Source organism: Solanum dulcamara, chromosome 2 (assembly GCF_947179165.1).
Source record: "Solanum dulcamara chromosome 2, daSolDulc1.2, whole genome shotgun sequence".
NCBI classification, from domain to species: Eukaryota; Viridiplantae; Streptophyta; class Magnoliopsida; order Solanales; family Solanaceae; genus Solanum; species Solanum dulcamara.
Window position 1 is genome coordinate 6,604,991 of NC_077238.1, and position 20,375 is coordinate 6,625,365.

At 34.0% G+C, this 20,375-nt stretch overlaps 2 protein-coding genes across 5 annotated transcripts; both read left to right on the forward strand.

Annotated features, from left to right (window-relative positions):
• The first annotated feature begins 8,839 nt into the window (after positions 1–8,839).
• LOC129880139 (26S proteasome non-ATPase regulatory subunit 11 homolog) lies at positions 8,840–13,209 on the forward strand. Of its 3 annotated transcripts, none has more exons than XM_055954036.1 (2): positions 8,840–9,027; positions 11,579–13,209. In XM_055954036.1, the coding sequence occupies exon 2, from the start codon at positions 11,604–11,606 to the stop codon at positions 12,924–12,926; it is 1,323 nt and encodes a 440-aa protein (XP_055810011.1). In that variant the 5' UTR covers positions 8,840–9,027; positions 11,579–11,603; the 3' UTR covers positions 12,927–13,209. The 3 variants fall into 3 exon arrangements, with proteins under 3 accessions (XP_055810011.1, XP_055810013.1, XP_055810012.1); XM_055954038.1 differs by lacking the exon at positions 8,840–9,027 and adding an exon at positions 10,021–10,153; XM_055954037.1 differs by lacking the exon at positions 8,840–9,027 and adding an exon at positions 10,168–10,338.
• Positions 13,210–15,339: 2,130 nt separating this feature from the next.
• LOC129880140 (26S proteasome non-ATPase regulatory subunit 11 homolog) lies at positions 15,340–19,148 on the forward strand. Of its 2 annotated transcripts, none has more exons than XM_055954039.1 (2): positions 15,340–15,461; positions 17,606–19,148. In XM_055954039.1, exon 2 carries the CDS (start codon positions 17,631–17,633, stop codon positions 18,900–18,902), a length of 1,272 nt encoding a protein of 423 aa, XP_055810014.1. In that variant the 5' UTR covers positions 15,340–15,461; positions 17,606–17,630; the 3' UTR covers positions 18,903–19,148. The 2 variants fall into 2 exon arrangements, with proteins under 2 accessions (XP_055810014.1, XP_055810015.1); XM_055954040.1 differs by lacking the exon at positions 15,340–15,461 and adding an exon at positions 16,990–17,180.
• Positions 19,149–20,375: the final 1,227 nt, after the last annotated feature.

A 20,375-nucleotide genomic window follows, 5' to 3' on the forward strand; every position in this document is an offset into this window, starting at 1 on the left:
GTCAATCACCACACATTCTTCAGCCACCACTATCAATATCGTCAACTGCTAATATCAACCAATTTAATCACCACTATCAACCATCACCATCATGGTTGTTACTATAACACCAATCACCTTTACCATCACAACTATCACCAATGACATCACTAGCCACTAAGATCAACCATTAACACTAATACCAATATAAATCATTTTCATTATCATTAGAAAACAAAAATATTTTATTTTTATCAAATAATAATTTTATTTTATGAAATTTATATTTTTTTTATAATTTTTAATTACAAATATTATTTTAATTGTATATTTATTATGTTTACAAATAAATAAATTATGTAAATTTAGCTATTGAAAAACAAACAATTCTATTCATTCATTGTTCAGATTTAGAGATAATATCTTAGTTATTCAAATATGTATTTAAATTAAGACGTCTTAATCTTAATAAAAATAAATGAGCCCAAATTCAATTTCCTCAACCATTTCGTAGCTAAGATTGATCACTGGCGTCGAACATTCAAAGAATGAAAAAAGAAACTCATTGATGGAATACCATGCATGATTTGGAACAGAATAAGTGAACCCTTGACATATGAGTGACAAACATGCAGATCAGATCGAATATAAGCGGGTTAAAAATAAGTTAAATAAAAAATGAATAAAATATTTGACTGCTCACGTTTAATGCACAAATACAAAATAAGTTTTTGTTTATCTCTCCCAAGGAGTTTCCACCTCTTTGCTCCCTTGGTGAGTCGAACGCACAAGTCACAATCTTCATGTTGGAAGTGAGAGATGTTTACTATCCGAGCGACTTCCTCTTGTCAATACAAAATAACTTCATTGATAAATAATATGGATATTCATGACTTTTTGAAAATATTCTGGTAAAAACACACCAGCTAAAAAACAAAATAAATTTAGATTCCTAAGAAATAAGAATTCATATAAATAAGCGGACAAATATATGAACATTAATATTCCGTAATACGAATATCCATATTAGCAATTAATAAATTTTTCTTATGCCATGTTACTCAAAACTGTTATATGAGAAATCTTAGCTTCTGGAATTTCTCCCTTTTACTATTAAATCACTCTGAATTTATTAGGAGAAAATGATCAGACTTTTTTTTTTATTATTATTTTATAAAGTTCTGATTTTGGGAGATTTTGCATAAAATTAGGATGAGGGTACTAAATTAATATATAGGCATAGTGTATGAACTGTGAAGTAACCAATATGTAGAATAACATAAGGAAAATGAAAATATAAACAAAGAAAAGAGGAAAAGAAAAAAAGGAAAAGAAAAATTGCAAGGAAAATCCATAAACATATTTTGTAGAAACTGGAGATTAATTGAAAAGAATATATTATTTAGTTTGTTCCATATATAGAGTCTTCAATTACTTTATTTATTCTTTCCCTTTTACTAATTCTTCCTTAATTTTTATTCTTTTAAAAATAACTACTTAAAAAGTTGCAAAAGAAAAATCACTTTATACAAAAATTAAATGTACAAGTAAAATATTATATATTACGAAGTAAGAAATATGATAAATATCTCTTCTATAATATAAAAAAATTAATTTCAAAAGAATTATTAGTACTATATTTAAATTAAAAAATTTGCACACCAAAGAAAAAAAATTGTGGTTTTGTAAAGCGCAGCGTAATACGTTAATAGGATAGGGGTTAGGAAACATTATTAGTCCATTTAATTATAACTCTTTAGCCGAGGTCTACATTTGCCCACTGCTACATGAAAGTGGTAAATTAGTAAAATTAAAAAATTACAGGGACATTTTTGGATAAACAATACATATAATTTGTCAGTTTTAGTTCAAATTTTTTGTTGTTTTTTTTACTAAAACCAAAACTAAATTAAAATAATATTAGTATTTAAAAATTTAAAATCAAATCAAATCAAACCCAAAAAAGTATCAATTTATTTAATTGATTTGATTCGGATCGATTTTTAGTCAAACTATGAACATCCCTAGATTTTTCGTTGCTAATTAAATTAACTCGTGATGGCATATTTTACAAGTCTTTATTTAATTAATCTAAAAAGAAATTATTATATGATCTCTTTGGTTATACTATAAATTATAAAGATAGAATTATTTCTTGCAATTGTCTTGAACAAAGAATTTGAGTGATTTAAGAGTGTTCGTCCTCTCCAATTTTCAATATCTCATTTTGGACAAAAATATTTTCGATATCGATATGATTCGAAATTATATATAAATAACGACTCCCTTCATCATAAAATAAGTGATGTTTTTAGTTTGGACACACTTCTTAAGAAAATTATTCAATATTCTCCGAATGTGAGATGTATTTTTACTAATTTGTTCTTATAAATACCTTGAAAAAAATGTAACTCGTTAGTAATTTCTTAGTTAACATAAAACTCCCTTTAATTATTTAAGGATAAAACTTGAAAAATATCACTAATGTCTTCTTGTTAATGTGAAACACTGACTTATTTTGAAACAAAATAAAAAAGCAACTCACCGCTAAAAAATAATTAATATTAAGGATCATAATTAAGTCAAACAAAATGAACTTAATAAACATATAGTATTCTTTCTAGTGGATCATTAACCATAAGCTTCAAAATTCAATCCTTAACCATAAGCTTTCAACATACTCTTTTTTGTTTCTTCTAAAAAGAGGTCTTTAGCATAGAAAACTATGAAAGAACTTGTACAAATTAATGATCAGGTCAATAACATATAATAATTTTTTTTTTGTATTATAGTGGTAGGGTAGGTTTTGATAGTAATTGTAGCTTGTTTGGCCAAATGTTTAAAATTAGTGTATTTTGAAAAGTATTTTTTTAAAAAAATATTTTTGGTGAGAAGCAATTTGTGTTTGATCAATAAATTAAAAAATATTTTTGAGCAACAATTAGTGTTTGATCGAATTTTTAAAAAATGCTTTTAAGTTAAGCGTGTTTTTCTCAAAAGTATTTTAGCAAAAAACTGTTGTCTTAACTACTCCTTATATAATTTTTTAAATGACTCGTTTCTTCCCTATATATACACTCACGTATCACTTGGCCAATTAAACCATATGAACTTCCACTATTATTATTAATTTCATTCCTAAAATGAGTGACAAGGAATCATCACCAATTGTGAATAATGAAGAAATAGATAGAATTATAGAGCAACTATCCAAAATTAATCATTTTTGGAATAGCTTTGAACTATATCAGTGGGAAGGTTTTTGGTCCACTCTTATCATTTTAAAGGCAGCCATGATCTTTAGGGCAATCTTCAAATCAAATTCTAATGACGTTGTCTTAGCATCTTCCATAAAAACAGATTTTTATAAATCAACTGATTATTTGAGTATAATTAATGAATTCATCAAGTATTTTATGTTCTTGTGAAAAAATATATGTTACATATTGAAGTTCATGTGTTTGATACGAAGGAAAATGTGGGGGTGGTCGACGAAGGTGGGATGGGATGTCATACTATTGGAGTGTGGGGGAGGAGATGATTATCCTGAAATTTATGAAACTTATTTTTCTATATTTTTGTTATCGAAGTCATTTTTCTAATTTTCAAGACCTAACCTAAAGAAAGTATTTTTCAAAATATGCTGATCAATCAAATATGAGAAAATTTAAAAATATTTTTTCTTAAAAAACACACACATCGTGAATATAGTTCTAAAAGATTTAGGGTGTGCTTAGTATGGAGGTTTTTTTTTTCTATTTTCTCATGTTCGGTTGATCAAAATTTTTGAGAGATATTTTCTCTAGGAAAATAAGTTGCTTAAAAATAAAGAAATGACTTCCTCAATAGAAGTAGGGAAAATAAGTTCTACAAGTGACATTCCACATTGATGGTCTCCTCTCACCCTCCAACACACCTCATTTTCGCTCTTATCCTGTGGACCCATCTCCACCTCTCATAGTATTTGTGTAGATTATGCATAAATAATTTTAGGATAATGTTTTTGCATACCAACCGAACACAAGATCAAAATTATAAGAAAATAACCCACTTATTTTTCTAAAAATAAATTTTCTAAGAATATATTTTCCTTCATAACTCCATCCGCTCTTATTTACTTGTCAAATATTTTTTAATTTGATTTTTCTTTTTACTTGTCAAAATTGTCAATTTTGACAAATCAAGAAAGCATATTTTTTCCTTCCTATTATATCCTCAATTTATTAACATTGGGTTAATGTCTTTAAAAAATATAGTGAGTAAATATATTTTAACTATATCAATTAATAGGGGTTATATCTCATCTTCTTAATTTTCCCTTTTTCTTAATTTATCATACCTCTTTTAAATTTTGCACGTAAGATTTCAATAAGTTTGTTTGTTAGTAAAAATAATTCAGTATCTACTATTATTGCCATTTTTTTTAGGTAAATTTATCTTGTTATCTATCTATCTTTTCTTTTTAACCAATGTCACGATCCAGGTTTGGGTACGATGGCACTCGCCTATTCCATCAAGACGAGTCAGTCTAAAAGTTTAAACAATTCAAAGTAATCGAAAATAAAAGCGAAAATGTAAAGTCTAACATGATATAAATAAGAATAAGCGGAAAGTAGATTCTAAACTACCCAAGACTTGGTGTCACATGTACAAGCCGCTATTTCAATAGAAATGAAGAAGATACAAGTATAAATGTCTCTGTTTTCAAGTAGAATAAAACATAAAGTAATGGACGTCGTGAGGCTGCCGAAAAGATCAAGCTGCTATCTCTCAAGCGTCCAGAAGCTTGGACCGATCAAAGAGTACTATGAGCAGGAGGTGTCGGGCTCAGATCCTACATAAATGTAGAAGCAAGGAGTGATCACCAATAACACGGTACTCGGCAAAATGGAAATTAAACCCTAAGTAAAATAATGCGGAACATGGGTACTCCTGACATCCCAACCACAATTCTCCACAACTACACACCTGCACTCAGATAGCCCAAGCTATAGAGTTTATATCACAATTGCACTAGAATACTAGACAGTCCACAATAGAAGACACAAATACATTCTCACCACTATACTCAAGCAAACACATATAATCTCATATCATAATCAATCACAAGAATAAATGAATGCAAATGCAATGTCAAATATCGTGATGCATGTCTATCCTACGATACACATCTACTAATTACCTCAGATCGAAATCCATGTGGGCCTCACATAGACCATATATTTGCTAGAAATGACCTCGGCCAATATCCGCCGAAAGAGACCTCGGCTATATTTTCGCCGGAAGAAACCTATACAAATCACCTGGACCGGTAGAAACCTCGGTCCCAATATCCAGTATCTCACTCATATCATTTCCCAGCCATCATATATATAATATATGCACAAGTAATGAGTGAAACATGATAAATATTCACATAAGATGTCATATAGTCTACAATCACACAATAGATCAATACCTCGCAAATCACAACACTTAGACAATTACCTCTATCCGAATTCCACTATCACACTTCAATTCATGTAATTTAATTCAATCTAATGACCCAATATACCCTCAAACCACTCACACAGAAAAAATACAAGGTTCAACATACTTAACAAAGGTTAGAATTTTACCTGCCTTAGCCAAAAAGTCACGAACAATCCAAAATCACCGCCTTTCCTCTTCGACGATACTCCAAATCACCACAATCTAATCAAATATAGACTCACAATCATATTTCAAATCTATTGACACTAAAATCAAGAAATTCAGGTGAAAAGGATAAAAGGGTCGAAAATCGCATTTCGAAAAATTGAACTCGAAATCTGATTTTTTTGCGTGAAAACATTCTCCAAGTAATAAGGAGTCTAATGGTGATATCTGTTTCAAAAATGGAGTTAAAATGAGTTCAAAATCCCCATTTCTCCTTCAAAAGTTCATGTTCAAGAAAACCCCAAAATCTCCAATTTAAAATCCACAATATGAAGTTAAAATACGAAATTATTCAATGAAAATTAAGAGAAAGTGTTAAAAATATATTACCCAATAGTTTCCCACAAAAAATCTCCTTGAAATTCGCCTCCACCGACCTTAAAATATCAAAAATGGAGAAAATTGACCCTAATCCCGTCTTTTGGAAAAGACACTATTCAGGGCTTTTTAACCCTTCCCGACCGCGACCCACTTACATCGCGATCGCGAAGGTCAGGCCCTTGCCTCATGTCGATTGCGTCCCCAAACCTCGCGATCGCGAAGGTCAAAAGATAGGTGCCTCCCGATCGCGACAGGACTCCTCCGCGAATGCGAAGAGTAATTGGAGGCACCAGCTGACAGCAACAAGTTTCACAAGGCTAAGTCTTCGAATAGACCCTCGGGATTCAATCGGAATCCCATGAACACAAACCAGATATGCAATCCTACTAAATTCGACGTTCCGGACTTATGGAAGCATCAGAATTTAAATTCGAGGCCTCCTTGAATCGGAATCTGATAAATCGAAACTAGTTTCGGCACTTGAATAACCCAAAATACCCTCGGGACCTCTAAAAATTATAACGAATTCATTTTTAGTGTTAGAATTACCTCCCAAAACCATTGGAACCATTAGAAATTTAATCCGAACACCCGAACCTTAAATATTGACCAAAGTCAAACTTGAACCAAACTTTTACTCAATTTCCATATTTGGACCTAAATTCCACATTTTAACTCCAAATCTGATTACGACAACTTTTCTAGATCGATTTCCATATTTCCGAACTAGTGGAATCGACGAAATTCCATTTCAAGACTCGAAACTCCGAATGACTTCGAAACTCAAATTTTGACAATTTAAGCCTTTAGAACCCATCTTTCAAGCAAAACTTCAATTTTTCACAAGATTTTCAAAAATTAACTTTCAAATTCAAACAAAGGTGACTCAGAAAAACTAACAGGAGAGGTAAAATTAAAATTTTATTGAAAATGCCAAAAATGACCTTCAGGGTCATTACAACCAATTACCCGAATAGGCTTATGTTGTATTAGCAAAAAATGAGCAGAGGAGGGGCTAAGCCTGATCTCAATACAACACTAAGCCTTGAGTGATGCAATCACTCTCAAAAAACTAGAAGACTTACAAAATCTACTAAAGTGCCTTTTGAGAATCTACGAAGAAGAAAACAATTAACTTACAAAGAAATTTGCACTATCATATTTGCTCCTAATTAGGGGCGAATCTATGTTGATGGTAGGGGGTGCCACGCCACCCCATGATCTCGGTTGAAAATATGTATATACATGTATATTCGTGTATATATTTATAAAGAAAGTATAAATATTAAAGGTGGCACCCTTAGAAATAATGAGTCTTATGGTGTCAATGGTTAAATGTCAGTTTTAACATCATAGGGATGCAAATTCGAGTCTTGTTGTGGAGTGTATTTTCTTATTATTTTTTTATCATGCAAAATATCGTTAGCTAATTTATTGTAAAAATAATTGTGAATAAGTAGAATAGAACCCCAAACCTCTTGTAAAAAAAATCTTAACTAAACCAACAAAACAAATCTAAATTTTGTATGTAAATTTGCTAATAAATATTAAGTATTATTTTGCTTTACGTTGAAATTTTTGCCATAGATTACTGTTCAAAGTAGCGTGGCATCCAGAGATTTTAAATTCTCGATCCGCCTCTGCTCCTAATACTAGGCATTTGCCATTTGTCAAGTAGAAAGAGACATTTAGCTTGTCTAGGGAGAAATGTATAGAATTGAGTGATGAACATCTGGTGAGAAGTAGAAGCCAGCTTTGCTAAACACTCTACAACATGGTTTCCTTCTCTGAAACAATTTTTCATTTGCATTTGCGTTCTGTTTTTGATAATGATGATGGAGTCAATGACTTGTTTCAACTTCATATTTGTAACTACATCATTGGCGAGCATATTGAGTATAGTCATGGAGTCAAGTTCAGAATAAAACTAGTGTATCCATGCTGATCACACCATTTTACACCAAAATCGGCTGCCATGACCTTAGCCATGTTGCTACTTTTACACTCAACAGGGAATGAGAATGCCATGATCAGGTCTCCATGACAATTCATGATGATTCCTCCATGCTTGTCCTTCCATTCTTATGTAGATAGCTACCTATCTATCATTGCCATATTTGGGGGTAAATTTCTCTTGTTAAATTTGTCAGTGTTTATTTGTGTGCAAAGAGTTTTAAGATCCATTATTTTTTATTTCATTATTGGATTTAATCCGTTCTATCGGTGTACTTTTCGATAATGATGAAAATGTATTCTAGTATTTTGAAGGCGATAAAGTCTAACGATTTAGAATTTTTACAAAGATGATACTGTAAAGATATGGATCTGTGGGTCTAGCTCCTGAGGAAAAGATTGTTCAAGTCCATATAAGAAGACCGTCCATCCGATATGGGACTCATCAACACCCACTTCACCCCCAAGTTTGGTTATCTGGTGTGTTGACAATTTAATTTGGGGCCCATCATCGTAATATTAATTAAAATGGTACATGTTCTAATACCATGTAAAGAAATGCATTTTCCGCCTAACTCAATCCTCAAAACATAGCTCATGAGAGGAGTATTGCCCAGGTATGGGTGTGCAGTTCGAGATTGATTGTTGTGCTCCTGAAAGTTCGATTGAATTCAATGATAAGACGATCGTCATTCACGGAATCTTTTTGCCGGTCAAACTTATAATCATTTACTACCCTTTTCTTATGTATGGTGATTATAATTACAGTGGATTAATTACGAAGGAAATGTATTGAGATCTATAAGCTTTTATTAGGTGAATAAAGTTTATAAGAAATAAAAACAAAATTTTATTCTGATTGAATTAATTTTTCACCTAATCATGAACACTCTTTCCGTTCCCGCTCCAACTTAAAAAATAAATAATTAGGAAAAGGAAAAAAGAATACAAACAAAAATCTGCCCTCTGCTCTCTGTCTCTCTCTCTCAAGGATTAATTGCTGTGCACGCCAACTACATTTCCAGCTCCGTTCGCCGGCGAACTCTCGGTGAACTGTTTCTCCGGCGAAGTCTTTCTGTAAGTTTATTATCCTGTAGTGTCTCTTATGATCTCCCATCGTTTTATCTCACAAATGATCTTTAGTAGTGAAAAAAAATTAATCCTAACCCCTTTTTGATTAAGAGTAATTAATACTACGAACTTTGAATGTGGGCTTTGCAGTGCTTTTATGAATTCTGGATGTTCATACTACGTAAATGTGTGTTGCGGTATAATTAAGTTGCTAGAAATCTGTATCTCCTTGGAGAATTTAGAACAAAACCTTTAGTATTAGAGTAATTTTACAGTGTTTCAATTGGAATTTGAACTTGAGAACTCATGGTTTTCCTCCCACTTCATTGATTAGTAGGCCACACCATTAGATGCCGAAGAGTTATTGTTGTTGATCTCTTATATATAACAGTAACTATGCATCAGTAGTCAGTTCCATACAAGTTGCGACTTTTGATGGAACTTTTATCATCCGTTTGGGACTTTTGAGCAGCTGGGTTGTAAGGTCTAGTTAATGGGTCCGATTTCAGGAATTTCATGAATGATTAAGTTGTTCACTGCCTATTCAACAGTCTTATGAAACCTCAAGTTTTCATCAATGTAGGTGGTCATCGCTCATTTACTAGCTTGAAGCTGTGAAGCTTTTCTTGAACTGATAGAATTGTTGATTCTTTGTCATGCTTAATTTTACTTTGATTTTGTTAAAGTCATGCTTGAAGTCCTCGATTCAATTTTACCTTTCAAAATGTATCAATAGGCCTACTACATACTCACGTCTTTTTATGTGTAGAATGTAGATGGTTAGTGATTGTTATAATCTTGGCAGAATACATTGGAAGGCCCCTGAACTTGCCAAAATTTTCTGTTAGATACCTCAACTAAGGGTGTGACCTACTGAACACTTGAGTAGGTACAAAATGGGCCTATTGAACATAACACATTGACATGGCACAATGTGTGATCCTCACTTGAATTTAAACGCGTGAATTGACTTATTTCTACTGACATGACTAGGACAACACTCAACATCATCATCTCTCTCACACCCCTTCTTCCCCTCACAAGTCCTCCATTTTTTGCCAATACTCATACACTGCTTCGTGGTGCTGCCATAGTTATGCCGTTATTGTAGGTTGTATCTATGGAATCAATGGTGAGGGCTGTATGAATGTTTGGTAGAGATGGTGATTCTAAGAGTTATCTATTTTATTTGGGCTAAAAAGTCCAGCTACGATGGTTTTAAATATTTTATGGGGTTACTAGTTCTCGATTACCTTGTGTCATCCTCTCATTTGCTCACCATGTCACCCACCTTTGGGCTTCATGTGCTTGGTGACGGTTAGTATTGTGTTTATTGTTTAATAGGCATATTTTGCATGTATGCTACAACAACATACCTAGTATAGTGGAGAGCATGGGTGTATGCATACCTTAACCCTACATTTTGCGAGGGTGTATACAAACTTTACCCCTACATTTTTGCCTGTATGTCATATTCAGTAGATTACACACTTACTTTAGATGTCTAAATGAATAAATTTGTCAAGTTCGGATGGCTGTTTATGTATTATGCCTATAATTTTTCTCCTTTTGTCCATCAGTGTGTGCGTTGAGTATTAGTGCAGAAATTGAGGAGTCTTCTAGAGTTTTGGTGATAACCCTGGGGATTACATCGAGGATCTATTGCCTTTGCCATCTGAAAAGGATTTTTTCCTGGTGCCATCTGGAAATGATTTTTACATTATATTTTTATATGAACAAATAGGTTTTTATGTTATCTCATGACTCTTGGTCTCTGTTTTGCTCTTATTTTATTCAGCTTTACTTCTTACATATTTGCTTTAATCCTTATCACATTTGGTGGATATTGGGCTATAATAGACAATGTTAGTCACTGGTCACCATTCTCAGTTTCCTGTAATGCTAAGGACACTATTGTTATATTTCTTTCTATATGTGTTAGTGTCGGAGATTTTAAAGGTTCATGCCTTTTTTTATGTTCTTGTCCTGCGCTTAGTCGGGATTTTGATTCACATCTATGTGCTAAGTTGGGATTTTGATTCACAAAAATATCTATACTGCTTTCATGCCAGTTCAAAGAATTTTCTCTCTAAAATTTCATTATGTCCATTAGACTAGCTAACCTTCATTCGACAAGCTGTTAGGACAATTAAATTGCGGAGGTGTAAATACTTAGTAGGAAATTGAAGACAAGATTACATTTGGAATGACATGCGGCTGCTTACGTCATTCCAAGTTTCAGTCTTCCTTCTCATTTCTTTTTCTTCCGGACAAAGAACTGTGATCATTTACTTTAGGTTCTATGTTCTCTAGGAGCTTTTGAGCGCCCTATTAGAGACTTTCAGCTAAAGAGTACTTCTGCAGTTGCTTGCATATTGGAGAATCTTTGCTTTCTATGTCAAAGTAGCTGGCATAGCTTAATGCAGTTTCTGCATTTTAACTACTCTCACATCTTTAGCCACTAATTGCAAATAGAATCTATGTAAAGACACCAAGACATTCTGAATCCTGCTTCTGTGCTAGTACATGTCTAATTTCTTTGTTGACTAAAATGCAGGGCTTAAAATCTGCTAGCTGTAACAATGTCGTATCCGTATCTACCTGCAACCACAGATTCACTAGTTCATGCTTCTGAGGCTTATAATCCATCTGAGGCTATCTACATTCTCTATCGCATCCTTGAGAACCCTTCATCATCTTCTGAGGCCCTAAGGATCAAAGAGCAGGCAATTTTCAATCTCTGTGACCTCCTAAGTCAAGAGAAATGGGCTGCGGATCTCAAAAACCTTCTCATCCAGTTGCGTCCCTTCTTCTCTTTAATACCCAAGGCAAAAACAGCCAAAATTGTTAGTAAAGGAATTGTTGATGCAATGGCAAAAATACCGGGCACATCTGACCTTCAGATTACACTTTGCAAAGAGATAGTTCAGTGGACCCATTTGGAGAAACGAACCTTCCTTCGTCAAAAAATTGAGGCGAAACTTGCAGCTCTTTTGATGGAAAACAAAGAGTATTCTGAAGCACTGACAATCCTTTCAGGATTGATCAAGGAGGTGAGAATATTGGATGACAAGCTTCTTCTTATGGAGATCGACTTGCTGGAGAGCAAGCTCCATTTTTCTCTAGGGAATCTTCCCAAAGCCAAGGCTGCGCTTACAGCTGCTCGAACAGCAGCCAATGCTATATATGTCCCTCCAGATCAGCAAGGTGAAATTGATTTGCAGAGTGGGATACTTCATGCTGAAGAAAGAGATTATAAAACTGCTTACAGCTATTTCTATGAGGCGTTTGAGGCTTTTAATGCTCTTGCTCGCAATCCCAAGGACACTTCATCAAAAAAAGATCGCCATGCCAATCTTAAGGTCAAAGCCAAGGCCATATACAGCCTCAAGTATATGTTGCTATGCAAAATCATGGTCTGCCAGGCTGATGATGTTACTGGAATAATATCTTCGCGTGGACTGGATTATCTGGGGCCAGAACTTGATGCTATTAAAGCTGTTGCCAATGCTTGCTCCAACCGATCTTTGATGCTGTTTGAGATTGCTCTTCGGAACTTCAAAGCTCAGCTTGATGAAGATCCTGTCGTCCATCGGCACCTTTCTTCCCTCTACGATGCTTCAATGGAGCATAATCTTTGCAGGTTGATCGAGCCTTTCTCAAGGGTCGAGATTGCAAATATTGCTGAGTTGATTGATCTGCCAGCTGATCATGTTGAGAAGAAGTTATCTCAAATGATATTAGATAATAAGTTTGCTGGGACACTGGACCAGGGTGCTGGATGCCTTGTAATTTTCGAGGGCCCTAAGCGAGACGTGATTTACCCGGCTACATTGGAAACCATTTCAAATATGGGGAAGGTTGTTGACAGTCTCTTTATAAGATCTTCAAAGATAATGGCTTGAGTTTCAGATCCTTCATCTAAGTCTTGTACTTCTTGAGCTGTAGGCATTGTCTATTTTAAGCTTCAGCTTATTTTCTAGTGTTTTGTGCTTATGACATTTCTTGAACTTTTGATTACTTTGAGTAGAGCTAATTGGACATTAGTTAGGATGACATTACTTACATCAAACGTAAAAGTGTTGGCCTCTTCACTCTAAAGTATATACAAAAGGTTATTATTAACCTTTTGGTTATCCTATGATGTATGGTAGAATCCATAAATGCAAAAATATACTTTAGCAGGTACCACATATCTCTTATTGTGTGGCATTAACAACTAATATTATAAATTTAAAGAGCAAACAACAATTACACCAAATCAATGAATGTAAGGCATGTTTTGGGTATACACTACAAACAACAATTACACCAAATCAATGAATGTTAGACATGTTTGGGTATACACTTTTCATTACTATCATGAGCCACTAATGCTTCTAATCTATGATTCTATATAACACCTTTTGTAGTGCGACTTTTTTCAAATTCTTATTAACACGCGATATAATTATGCATTGAACTATCCTTTTTATTATTTAATACTTTGATTAATTTTTGTAAAATATACTTACCTTAATATTTTTTTTAAACATAAATAACATCCAAAAGGGTTCCCTTTATGCTCTTGGTACATTGAAAAATACTAAATAGCAATATTAAAATCTTTCATAAGCTATTCTATATGATTTAAATTTGTGAAGAGTAAAATTTCACATTTTTGATTATATCTTCTCATACTAGCTATTTTTTACATATGTATGATCTTCATTGGCTTGAAAGTCTACACATCTTATTTGATAACGAACAAAAGCGGATCATAGAAAAAAAATAGCATATTTTAAAATCTCAAAAATGGATAATTTAGCGATTAATAGTCTTTTTTTTTCTTTTTGAACTTCAAATTGATCCACACCCGTTATATTCTATGCAAAACACATATGTACATAAAAAAACTATTAATATAACAAATAATATATTTGAATTTATAATTTAAAAATACAATATATTCAATTCTAAAAACTTTAAAAGTCAAAATATAAAAAATTTAAATCTTGAATCACAAAAGCTAACAATATCCATCATGTATTCAGTATAATCTCACAAATTGATTTTTGGAGAGGATTAGAGTGTTTGCAAACATTATACTTTATGGAAAAAGAATCCATAACAATCGGTGGCAAAACCACCTTATTGTCAACCCCGTTCGGCGAAAAATTATACTATATATATATAATTAAAATAATTTTTTATGTATATATAGTAGATGTCAAACCTCCTTCAGCTAGTTCGTGTGTCTACTTCTTCAGATTTTGAAACCTCTTAGTCAAATTCTAGCTCCGCCACTGATAACAATCCATAAAAAAAAATAACGAAAGTGAAAAAGTCATAAAAAGCATGACAAATCATTCATGAAAGTAACAACAATAACAACAACATACCTAATAAAGTCTCACTAAGTGGGATCTAAAGAGGGTAGAGTGTACACAGACCTTATCACTATCTCGTGGAAATAAAGAGATTGTTTTTGAAAGACTCTCATCTCATGTGCGTCAAACTCAAGTAAAGAAAGAAGAAAACATAACCGTTAATAAGAAAAAACAGTGTAAAGTCTATAAGAAAGAAACAATGTGAAACACAATAAACGACATATATATATGGCAAGAACTACAAGGGTACGCCTAGTACTACGGCACTAACAAGCCTAAACTTTCACAAGGCAAGGCAACACTCACCCTTACTAAACTTCTACCTTACTACGCAACCTACACGTCTTACTAACTAGAGTCATGTCCTCGGTAATCTGAAGTTGCACCATGTCTTGTTTTATCACTTCTCTTCAATACTTTTTCGGCTTACCTTTATCCCTTCGCGCACCCCGTACAACCACCCTCTCACATCTCCTCATTGTGGCGTCAATACACCTCCTCTGCACATGTCCAAACCATCTCAATCTCGCTTTTCTCATCTCCACATGGGCAACTCCCACCTTTTTCGAGATAACTTCATTCCTAATCTTATCACTCCTAGTGTGCTCACATATCCATCTCAACATCTTCATCTCATCAACATGCAATCTTCTGAACATAATTACAATAAAATAATATAATTATTTTTTAAAAAATTGAGGGTGAAGAAAGAAGACTTGGAGAAGAAATTATTTGGCGAAAAATCTAACTTCACAAATAAGGTGGGGAATTTAGATAGTAAATGAAATGAACTACTAAAATTCCTCAAATAATATGATTATTGAAGTACGAACAACAAATACTAACAAAAAATGAAGAAACCTTATAATAATATATAAAAAAAGAAATAAGAAATTAAAAAATATTTAGCAAAAAGAAAAAAAAAATTACAAATAAAAATCCTCCCTTTTATTAACCCAACCCTCTTCAAGGTTTAATTGCTGTACACGATAGCTGAGATCTTTGTCCTGCAGTCGCTCTTTACTTCGTCGGTGATCTCTCTCGGCGACCTCTTTCTCCGGCGGTCTTTCTGTAAGTTTCTTATTTATCTCTTTAGGAGTACAGGAAAACCCTAACCTTAGGGAGTACGAACTTCGATGTGGGTTTTACAATGGTTTTTGAATTCTTCATGTTCTTTTTGTTGCGATATTGGATATTAAGTTTATTTTGTTTAAGAGATCTGTATTAGAGAAATCTTAGCGAGTGTGAATGGAGTGGGTATTGGAAATTCATAAGGGGGATTCGATTAGTTCAGGATTGAGGAGTTATTGTTGTTGTTCTCTTATATAAACAAAGGGAAAAAGTGAAAGCGGTGTAAAAGATGGAATTTTTATTATCAGATTACGACTTTTCAGTAATTGAGGTGTAAAATTTAGTTAATGGGGTTCAATTTCATGAGCTTGTAAATATGATGAGTGCCTGTTTAATGTATATCATCATATTGTGACTTTAAAACAGTTGGGGTTTAATTTCTACAAGATGTTTGGAGTCTAGAGATGTACTTGTGGCTAACATTAGTCCTATTAAGGACATGTATGATGGAGCCTAAACTCAGGTTATGAGAATTCATAAGGGCAATTCAATTAGTTTAGGATTGAGGAGTTATTGTTCTCTTATATGACAAGGAAAAAAAGAGAAAGGGTTGTAAAAGATGGAATTTTTATCATCAGATTGTGACTTTTCAGTTATTGCGGTGTAAGATTTAGTTAATGGGGTTCAATTTCAAGAATTTGATGAACTCTTAAATATGATGACTGCTTATTCAATGTTTTTTATCATCAAATTGTGACTTTTCAGCAGTTGGGTTTTACAATGCTTTGTGAATTGTGTCGGTTTGTGCTGCATATCGTAACTTCAATTTCTACAGCTTTCTAATTGTGTTGCAATAGTAGTTCGGAATTAAGGTTTAGTCATGTTGGTGTACTTACACAAAGTCCAAGTCTTATTAGTTTCTTAAGGGATTTGTATATCCTTGGAGAATGTAGAAACCTCTAGTGTTAGAGAGCTATTACTCAAGTGGAATGGAACTGAACCAAATGGAATGGATATTGAGGATTCACAAGGCCAATTCTAACTAGTTTAGGATTGAGGAGTTGTTACTGTTTTCTTACAGAATAAGGATGAAATAGGATAGGACCGTAAAAGATGGAATTTTTCATCGCCAGATTGTGCTTTTCAGCAATTGGGGTGTAAGGTCTAGTTAATGGGGTTATATTTCAAGAATTTCATGAATGCTTAAATACGTTGACTGCCTATTCAGCGGTCTTATGAAACCTCGAGTTTTCATCAATGTAGGTAGGCATTGGCCATTTAATTCCCCGGAAGCTGTGAAGCTTTTCTGGAGGCTGGTGAAATTGCTGATTGTTTTCCGTGTTTAATTTTACTCTGATTTTGTTCAATCAGGATGAAGTCCTAGATCAATTTTCCTTTCAAAAGTATCAATAAACCTACTGCATGCTTGTGTCCTTTTATGTGTAGAATGAAGATTGTTGCTGCTTATTAAAAACTTGGCAGTGTGCAAGAATACTGAGGATAGAGTTGTTATATTTCTTTCTGAATGTGTTGGTGTTGTAACTTTTAAAGGTTCATGCTGGTTTTACATTCGTGTCCGGTGCTTGATCGGGACTTTGGTTCACAAAATATCTGTACTGCTTCCATCCCAGCTCAACGGATTCTCTCTAAAATTTCATTATCTCCATCAGTCTAGCTAACCTTCATTCTGCAAGTTGCTAGGAAAATTAAATTGCAGAGGTATAAATACTTGGGAGGAAATTGAGGACTAGGGTACATTTGGATTGGCATGCAGTTGCTTACTTCATTCCAAGTTTAAGTCTTCCTTCTCTATTCTTTTGTTTCAGGACAAAGAAATGAGTTGCTTTTACTTGTAGCTAAATCAATACTGACTTTAGGTCCTATGTTTTCAATGAGCATTTTTGCCCTATTAGAGCCTTTTAGCTGAAGAGTACTTTTGCACTTGCTTACATATTGGAGAATTTTCACTTTCTATGTCAAAGTAGCTGGCATAGCTTAATGCAGTTTCTTCATTTTAACTACTGTCACATCTTTAGCCACTAATTGCGAAATAGAAATCATGTAAAAGACAGCAAGACGAATTGTTCTAAATGCTTCCTTTGTGTTTGTACATATCTAATTTCCTTGTTGACTAAAAATTGCAGGATTTAAGAACTGCTAGCTGTAACAATGTCATCTTCATATCTACCTGCAACCACAGATTCACTAGCTCAGGCTTCTGAGGCTACAACCCCGTCTGAGGCTATCACCATTCTCTACTGCATCCTTGAGAACCCTTCATCATCTTCCGAGGCCCTAAGGATCAAAGAGCAGGCAATCTTCAATCTCTCTGACCTCCTAAGTCAAGAGAAGAGGGCTGAGGATCTCCAAAAGCTTCTCGTCCAGTTGCGGCCCTTCTTCTCTTTAATACCCAAGGCAAAAACAGCCAAAATTGTTAATAAAGGAATTGTCGATGCAGTGGCTAAAATACCGGGTACATCTGACCTTCAGATTACACTTTGCAAAGATATAGTGCAGTGGGCCCGTTCAGAGAAACGAACTTTCCTTCGTCAGCGGGTTGAGGCAAAACTTGCTGCTCTTTTGATGGAAAACAAAGAGTATTCTGAAGCGTTGACACTCCTTTCAGGATTGATCAAGGAGGTGAGAAGATTGGATGACAAGCTGCTTCTTGTCGAGATTGACTTACTGGAGAGCCAGCTCCATTTCTCTTTGAGAAATCTTCCCAAAGCCAAGGCTGCACTTACAGCTGCTCGAACAGCAGCCAATGCTATTTATGTCCCTCCAGCTCAGCAAGGTGCCATTGATTTGCAGAGTGGGATACTTCATGCAGAAGAGAAAGATTATAAAACTGCTTACAGCTATTTCTATGAGGCATTTGAAGCATTTAATGCCCTTGAAAATCCCCAGGCCTTATACAGCCTCAAATATATGTTGCTGTGCAAAATCATGGTCAGCCAGGCTGATGATGTTGCAGGAATAATATCAACCAAGGTTGGATTGAATTATCAGGGGCCAGAAGTTGATGCAATGAAAGCTGTTGCTGATGCTCACTCCAAGCGATCTTTGAAGTTCTTTGAGACTGCTCTTCGCAACTTTAAGGCTCAGCTGGATGAAGATCCTATCGTCCATAGACACCTCTCTTCGCTCTATGACACTTTAATGGAGCAGAACCTTTGCAGGTTGATCGAGCCTTTCTCAAGAGTCGAGATTGCTCATATTGCTGAGTTGATCGAGTTGCCACCTGACCATGTTGAGAAGAAGTTATCTCAAATGATATTAGATAAGAAGTTTGCTGGAACTCTGGACCAGGGTGCTGGATGCCTTGTAATTTTTGAGGACCCTAAGCAAGACGCAATTTACCCGGCTACATTGGAAACCATTTCAAATATGGGGAAGGTTGTCGACAGTCTGTTTGTAAGATCTTCAAAGATAGTGGCTTGAGTTTCAGATCCTCCATCTATGACTTGTATTTCCTGAGCTGCAGGCAGATACTGCTTTAAGCTTCAGCGCGTTTTGTTGTGATTTATGCTTCATTTCTAAGTACATTTGAACTTAGTATAATCCTTACATGGCTGGAGTTACCAAGGAGCGAGTTCAACTAAATTTCTTAGATGTTTTATGACTTTATTTATCATCAGTGCTATGAGATGATTGAACTATTTAGTTATAAGATTTCTATTATGGTGATTGTTTCTTTGTTTTTATATCTGTCTTAATTGTTGACTTGAATACTGTTATGAAGACATATTTTTATTGTTTGGCCTTTCAACTTTTTGGGGTTAATTTAGGATGAGTTATCTTATATTTGGTTAGGATAAAATTGCGGAATAACTTGTCGCGGAGTTGGTTATCTTAGAATTGTAGTGTTATTTATATTCCACAATGAGGGTGGATAACTAAGTAACTTGTTTTTCAACCAACGAGCTCGATTTTAACTTGAAAAAGTTTGTAGCGTGTTATTTACCTTATTTTGCAGACCAACTATCTCACTTAATAAAAGTTGCTACTTGTAGTTTATTTTTTAGATACCAATGAACAAAGATTGTGGTAGAGTGATGAGTATTTCTTTATCTTTAATCAGATGTCTAAGGTTTAAGTTTTAGGCATTAAATAGCTTTTGTTAGGGAGTTTTACTCTCGATGTGAATTGAATTTAGTCAAACTCCAATATTGATATTGGACACAAAACCAAAAAAAGTAAAGTAACTTTTAGATGACATTAATAATATATACTATTTTTATTATATTTTAATAAATATATAAAAGCTAAACCTCTATAAAATAAAATAAATCAATTTTACCCTTAACAAAAGGTGCAGATGATGATGCTCATGGACAATAAAGGAACCTTTTCTGTGAAATTAGCTTGGCAGTATATAAGTCATAAAGAAGGAGAAAACAAAATCTACAAGTGGATCTGGACAAAAGGCATCCCTTTTAAAATGGCATTCACAATGTGGAGATTATGGAAATTCAAATTATCTGTAGATGACAGAGTGAGAAGATGGGGACTGAAAGGTCCATCTAGGTGTTGGTGTTGTGAAAGACCTATTCAGGAGACACTTGCTCATGTGTTCCTAGGATTTTTTTTAGCTAATAGGACTTGGTCCTATTTTTGTTCTTTTGCAAGTTTTAACATTGAAGGACTGCACCTGAGGGAAGTGATAATGCTATGATGGGAGAGAGATGTTAAAAAAACAATGAGACTATACTATCGAGCTATTTCTAGCTTTATAATATTGGAACTTTGGAGAAGGAGGAATAGAATGAAGCATGAGGGAAAGAAGACATCAATTCAGAGAGTCATTCACAATATTACCAGGAACATTTTCATGATGCTATAAATGAGGAAGCCTAATATGAAATGTCCTAGTAATTGGCCAAATATGATCAAAGAATTGGAAGGTTACAGTCC